General features: G+C 51.6%; 1 protein-coding gene across 2 annotated transcripts in view; it reads right to left on the reverse strand.

Annotated features, from left to right (window-relative positions):
• MALT1 (MALT1 paracaspase) overlaps nucleotides 1-5,924 on the reverse strand; it is a 65,186-nt gene extending 59,262 nt beyond the window's left edge. The window contains exon 1 of one of the 2 annotated variants that reach the window (XM_040478683.1): nucleotides 5,490-5,924. In XM_040478683.1, the coding sequence (XP_040334617.1) occupies nucleotides 5,490-5,761 (272 nt within the window). In that variant the 5' untranslated portion in view covers nucleotides 5,762-5,924. The remainder of the gene's footprint in view (nucleotides 1-5,489) is intronic. The other variant, XM_040478684.1, reaches the window with a different exon arrangement.
• Between the last annotated feature and the right edge of the window lie 76 nt (nucleotides 5,925-6,000).

Below are 6,000 nucleotides of genomic sequence, written 5' to 3' on the forward strand. Positions count from 1 at the left end.
AATAGGCCAACCATTTTTCCTAGGTATTGAGGATATGGTAGCAAACAAGACAAAATTCCCTTAACGTCTTGGGTTTTTCTACAGGAGGAGATATATATGTATACCCGCACAGGCAGACAAACGGGGTGTGTGTGTGTGTGTGTGTGTGTGTGTGTGTGTCTCCATCCAAAGGTCATAGGTGCTCTGGAGAAAAACAAAGCAAAGCAGGGGGACCGGTAATGCTGGAGCAGATGCACGGGGTAATTTTAAATAACGTGATCAGAGAAGACCTCACTGAAGGAGGTAACTCGTAAGCAAACACGTGAAGAGGTAAAGAGCAAGTCATACATTTCACCCATGGAGACCATCTCATGCTGAGTAAAGAGCAAGTGCAAAGATCCTACTGCATTCAAGCAAAAAGCAAGAAAGCAGGTGCACCGACAGTGGAGAAAGGGAGGAAGATAACAAGGTCTAAGAGCTAACTGGTAAACAAATGGTGTTTTTACACTGAACCAGAAAAGCAATGGAAGGGTTTTCAGCAGAGGAAGGGTAAGACCCGACTGAATGTCTTAAAAGAATAATTCTTTTTTTTTTTTTTTTTTAATTTTTTTTTTCAACGTTTATTTTTGGGACAGAGAGAGACAGAGCATGAACAGGGGCGGGGCAGAGAGAGAGGGAGACACAGAATTGGAAACAGGCTCCAGGCTCTGAGCCATCAGCCCAGAGCCCGACGCGGGGCTCGAACTCACGGACCGCGAGATCATGACCTGGCTGAAGTCGGACGCTTAACCGACTGCGCCACCCAGGCGCCCCTTAAAAGAATAATTCTTACAGCTATGCTGAGAATCACCCGGGGGTGGGGGCAGAGTGGAAGTTAGGCAGCTATTGGAATGAACCGGCAGAGAGATGACGGTGGCTTGGCCCAGTGCCGGAGCCGCGGAGGCTGGATTCTAGATGCACACTGAAGGTGCACTGGCTGAGGGCTGCAGCTAAAATGGATGTGGTGTGAAAGTGGAGTCAAGAATAACCGTGACGTGGGGTGCCTGGGTGGCTCCGTCGGTTGAGCTGACTTCGGCTCAGGTCATGATCTCACGGTCTGTGGGTTCAAGCCCCGCATTGGACTCTGTGCTGACAGCTCAGAGCCTGGAGCCTGCTTCAGATTCTGTGTCTCCCTCTCTCTCTGCCCCTCCCCTACATATGCTCTGTCTTGCTCTTAAAAATAGACATCTAAAAAAAAAAAAAAAAAGAATAACCGTGAAGTATGGGGCCTGAGTAATGGGAGGGCTGTGGCTGCCATTTACTGAGATGAAGAAACCTGCACGAGAGAGAGTTTTGCTGGGGAAGACACGCTGAGTTTTGGACATGTTACGTTTCAGATAAGATATCTGTTAGTCATTCAAGAGGAGATGGAAAATAGGCACCTACACGTAGGAATCCGGGGGGTTCAAAGCAAAGACATGGACTGAAGATATGAACAAAGAGTCATCCACCTAAATCTGTATCGTCATGAGACTAAGGGACAAACCAAGAAGGGGATTAGGTGAAGATGTGTAGGTAAAGAGATACGAAGCCTGACTCCTAAAGCACTCCGAATTTCAGACACCGAAGAGACAGGCCGAAGAGACAGAAACGGGAGGAGATCTCTGGTTTCGGCTTCTCACACGTGTTCTCAGGCCTCTCGTGAACTGAGTGAGGACAGAGGTCTGGGGCTAAGGAGCGCCTTCTGTGTTGGTTTTCCTTGGTCCCCGTCCCACCGCCCCCGTCCTAAGCGCCCTCCTGCACAGCACGCGGGCAGCGTTGGAGCCTCCTGGGAGCTGTGTCACCTCTGGCGCCTCGATGTTCCAGGCCACCACAGAATTTATGTACCCTGGGCTAGACACTCAGAACCTGCACCTGTCTCCGCCGACAGCAGAGGCTGTCCAGTATCAGGTGGGTTTGGAAGGGAATTAGGGCCGGGTTTGTGTTTAGGGGATTCCCATAGGCACACAGTTGTGGGGAAGTGAATTATAGGCCAAGATTGATTCTCGGTCACCCACAATCAAATGAAAACACTTACAATGACTCCTGATCCCTGATGGACAGTTCAGAATGGACTCTTGTGGTTTACTTATTAAATGCTCATCTGGTTTGAGGAGACACGTATAGAGTGAGAAAAAAGTGAAAACAAACAACGGGCGGCCTTTGAAGATTCTAGGGAAAGGCCCACATCCTCACGGGAACTGTTAGCCGCTTGCACCCTCACGCTTCAATTCCTCCCTCTGACACTGGAGGAAAATACCTCGGGGAATTGTGCAATCGAGGTGCTCTTCGATCAGTAGTATGAAATTGCTCTGAAATAACTTGTCTTACACAGAGTAAACATTACCAGCTTACCTGGCCCCCTCCTCTGCCCCTCTCCAGCCCCCGAAGCTCCCAGTGCTAACTTTCTGTCAATGTGGTTCAAATTTTAGTAGGTATATGATGTTAATGTTCCCCAGTTTTCTTTCTCTTTTTTAATATTCATTTATTTTTGATAGAGAGAGCATGAGCAGGGAAGGGGCAGAGAGAGAGGGGGGCAGAGAATCTGAAGCGGGCCCTGCGCTGACATCAGCCAGCCTGGGGCAGGGCTCAAGCTCACGAGCTGTGACATCATGACCTGAGCGGCAGTCGGATGCTTACCCAACTGAGCCACCCGGGGGGCCCCAATGTTCCCCAGTTTTCTAACCTGCAGGGCCGCCCCCACTTCCGACCACCACTCACCTACTCTGAGCTAATCTTTACCCTCCAGGAAGGCTGGTGAAACCCCACCAATTTCGTTTCAGACTTCGCACCCCAGAACCGTCAGATTCCACGAACGCATGCCCTTTGTTGCTTGTCACATCTTGTGAGGCTACGGCCCTTCTGTCTACACCACCCTCACCAGAGATGTGGCCTCAAACTTTCCTGTTACTTTGTCAAGCAAACCACTCTGGAGTCATCAGCAAAACCTGACTGAAGGCTTGGGGCTCGGGGCGGGGGGGGCACTGGGCACCTGAAGTCGGGCATCCACACTTCCTCGGTGGTGGCAGGGCCTTCTTCCTTCCTTTTCTTTCCTCCACTGCCAAATTAGGAGTCCTCACTCCCAGGTCCTCAGGAAAACCCAGAGCCTTCCCTAACGAGAGTACCAATCACAAACTAACCAATCACAGATCTGATGATCTGACCCCCAAGGAAGACAACTTTTTGCACTGTTAAGTCTAGAAACTCAGAAATCTATGGACCTAGCATAACAGTATGTTGGATTTTCTTTGCACAGTCCCCTCTCCCTAAAAGAAGCATGTTTGCTTTCTCCCTAGAACAGAAAAAAAATTGTGCCATCTGTCTCAATTTTGCAAGTTTACCACTTTTTTTTTTAATTTTCAATGTTTATTTTTGAGAGAGAAAGAGAGAGAGAGAGAGAGAGAGAGAGAGAGGGAGAGAGAGGGAGAATGAGCAGGGGAGGGGCAGAGAGAGAGAGAGAGGGAGACACAGAACCCGAAGCAGGCTCCAGGCACTGAACTTCCAACACAGAGCCTGATGCGGGGCTCGAACTCGTAAACTGCGAGATCGTGACCTGACCTGAAGCTGGACGCTTAACTGACTGAGCCACCAGGCGCCCCACAAGTTTACCACTTCTTAATTCCAACCTCACATCATTACTCCACTCTGTGGCCAAAGAATCCTAAACCCTCATGACTCTGGTTTAACCCCAAACTCTGAAACTCGAGGTCGTTGTGAGAGTTAAAGTAGATAATGTATGTAAATACTTCGTGCATTGGTACACACTAAGTGATCAATAAATGATAAAAGCCCACTGTTATTATTATCCACACCCAACACAGCACTTAACATGTTATTTGTGAACGTCCCAGAATAACAGTCCACTGCTATAAAAGTCTTTGTGAATAGGAACTAAATATTTGCCATCTTTTTATCTTCTGGAACTTCCAGCAAATAATAGGCACTCGATAAGCATAATTCTGAATGAATGATTCCCCTCTCAATTCAAAAGCATTTGTCGTGTCTAAGACAGGTTCTATGCATAACACACAGAATCTTAAGTGATGCCTCCTGTTCTCAAGGAGATCATAAGAAATTGTGCAAATAACCATACCAGACAAAGTTTAGTTATACGAGACGGTAAAAGCAAAACAAAAGAAAACTTCTAAGGGGTTCAAAGGGAGACCAAAATCCTAACGATGGTAGAGAGGAGTGGTTCTAAGTATGGTCTGGGCATCCCTAGTGTAGTTCCTAGTGCAGTCACAGGGTCCACAGGATCAAAACGGTTTTTCGCAGTGACACTAAGATGAGACTTAGCATTTTCGCTCACTCTCTGAGAAAACGTACATTGGAGTACCCGGGGTAACGTGACCTGCGACGGTGCAACAGACCCAATGCAGAAGCACAGAAAAGCCAGTTCTCTGCAGTTAAGGCACAGATCTTCAAAATGTAAAACAATGCCACTTTTCTAATTTTTTTTGGTTTTGAAAACTCTTTTTTTTTTTCACAAAAACACGTAAATAAAAAAAAATGCTTATTTATTAATTTTGGAGAGAGACAGAGAGAGAGGGAGAGAGAGAGAGAAGCCCAAGCAGGCTCTGCACTATCAGCCCAGTGCCCAACGGGGCGGGGGTGGGGGGCTCGATCCCAGGTGAGATCACGACCTGAGCCGATATTAAGAGCCACCCAGGCGCCCCCAGAAACATGTAATTTCTGCTAACATGTAGAATGGGCTATCCTTTTCAAATAAGTTAATATTTTTAACGTTTCTTACTTTTACTTTTTGATACGGTAAATATCAGTGCGCAGTACATGTATATAATGGATAGAACCCACATTAAAAACTCCCTGGGGTCCTCAATCATTCTTGAGAGTGCAAAGAAGTCCTGAGACCAAGAGTTCGCAGTTTCAAGCCTGGTGAGAAGAAAATAGTTTTACTTCTAGCTCGGTGTTCACGGCGAAGTGAAGAAGAGAACCCGGTTAAGTTGGTTTGGAGGAAGGTGGGGAGTTTAGTTTCAGTCTTTCCCACCATCATTCTCTCCCTATTATAAAAACTTCCAAATCCTGCACCCGAGCCCTTCGCTCTCATTATCTCTTGACCTGCACTTCTTCCTAACCTTCCTTAGGTCTTCCAGGTCTGTGCCCGTGTCCTGTTCTTTTGTCTCTTAAGTCCTCTGGAGTAAGACTGCCCTATCCTAGTGGTTTCCAGACAGATTTCCTCCTCTCCCCCCCCCCCCCCCCCCGCCCCCGGGTCGATCTCCACTTCTCCCTTTCAGCTCAAGTGGAGGAGGGTCCAACCTCCAGTCTCTGGCATTCCCACGACTTTCCCGACCGAGAGAGCTCCCCTCTGCGCCCCTTCCACGCGGGCGACCCCTGCCGCACCCCAGCGCCCCGAGCGGCGGTCCCCACCCCCGAACTCGCGTGCCCGCTCGCTCCCCCGCGCGCCCCCGGCCCCAGCCCGCCCCGCGTGACCCCGCCCCTGCCCCCACGCCCCCCGCGCCCTCGTCCCTCACCTGAGCCGGAGGCGCCCCCGACTCCCCGCCACCTCGGCCAGCCTCCTCCAGCCCCGGCCCTCGGGCGCTCGGTCCAGGCTCCCGCTGAGCCTCCGCAGCAGCGGCTCCGGAAGACGGTTGAGGGTCGCGCTCGGAGCGGGGAGCGGCGGACCCGAGGGCGCGGCCGGAGGCGGCTGCGAGGCCGGGGGCGGCGGGGCCTGCAGCAGCTCCCCGCACAGCGACGCGTCCCGCGCCGACGACCCCGCGACGGCCGCGGCTCCCGCCGGCCGCATCGCGGGCCTGGGCTCCAGCGCACCTTCCGCTCGCTCCCTCGCCGGCCCCGGCGCCGCGGAGGCAGGGGCGGAAGGACAAATCGGGCGACGACGCACCGCGCTCAGAGGAGGAAGCTCTGCTCCCCGCCCGGCCGAGACAGGTTTGCCTCGGGGAGCCGAGCCGGCGGGGCGCGCCGGCCGTGCCGAGGGGGCGGGGCTTCGGGCGGGGCCGCCCCCCTGCGCGCGTACGCGCGCCCGCG

This window comes from Herpailurus yagouaroundi, unplaced genomic scaffold (assembly GCF_014898765.1).
Source record: "Herpailurus yagouaroundi ecotype Mexico unplaced genomic scaffold, PumYag 142, whole genome shotgun sequence".
NCBI classification, from domain to species: Eukaryota; Metazoa; Chordata; class Mammalia; order Carnivora; family Felidae; genus Herpailurus; species Herpailurus yagouaroundi.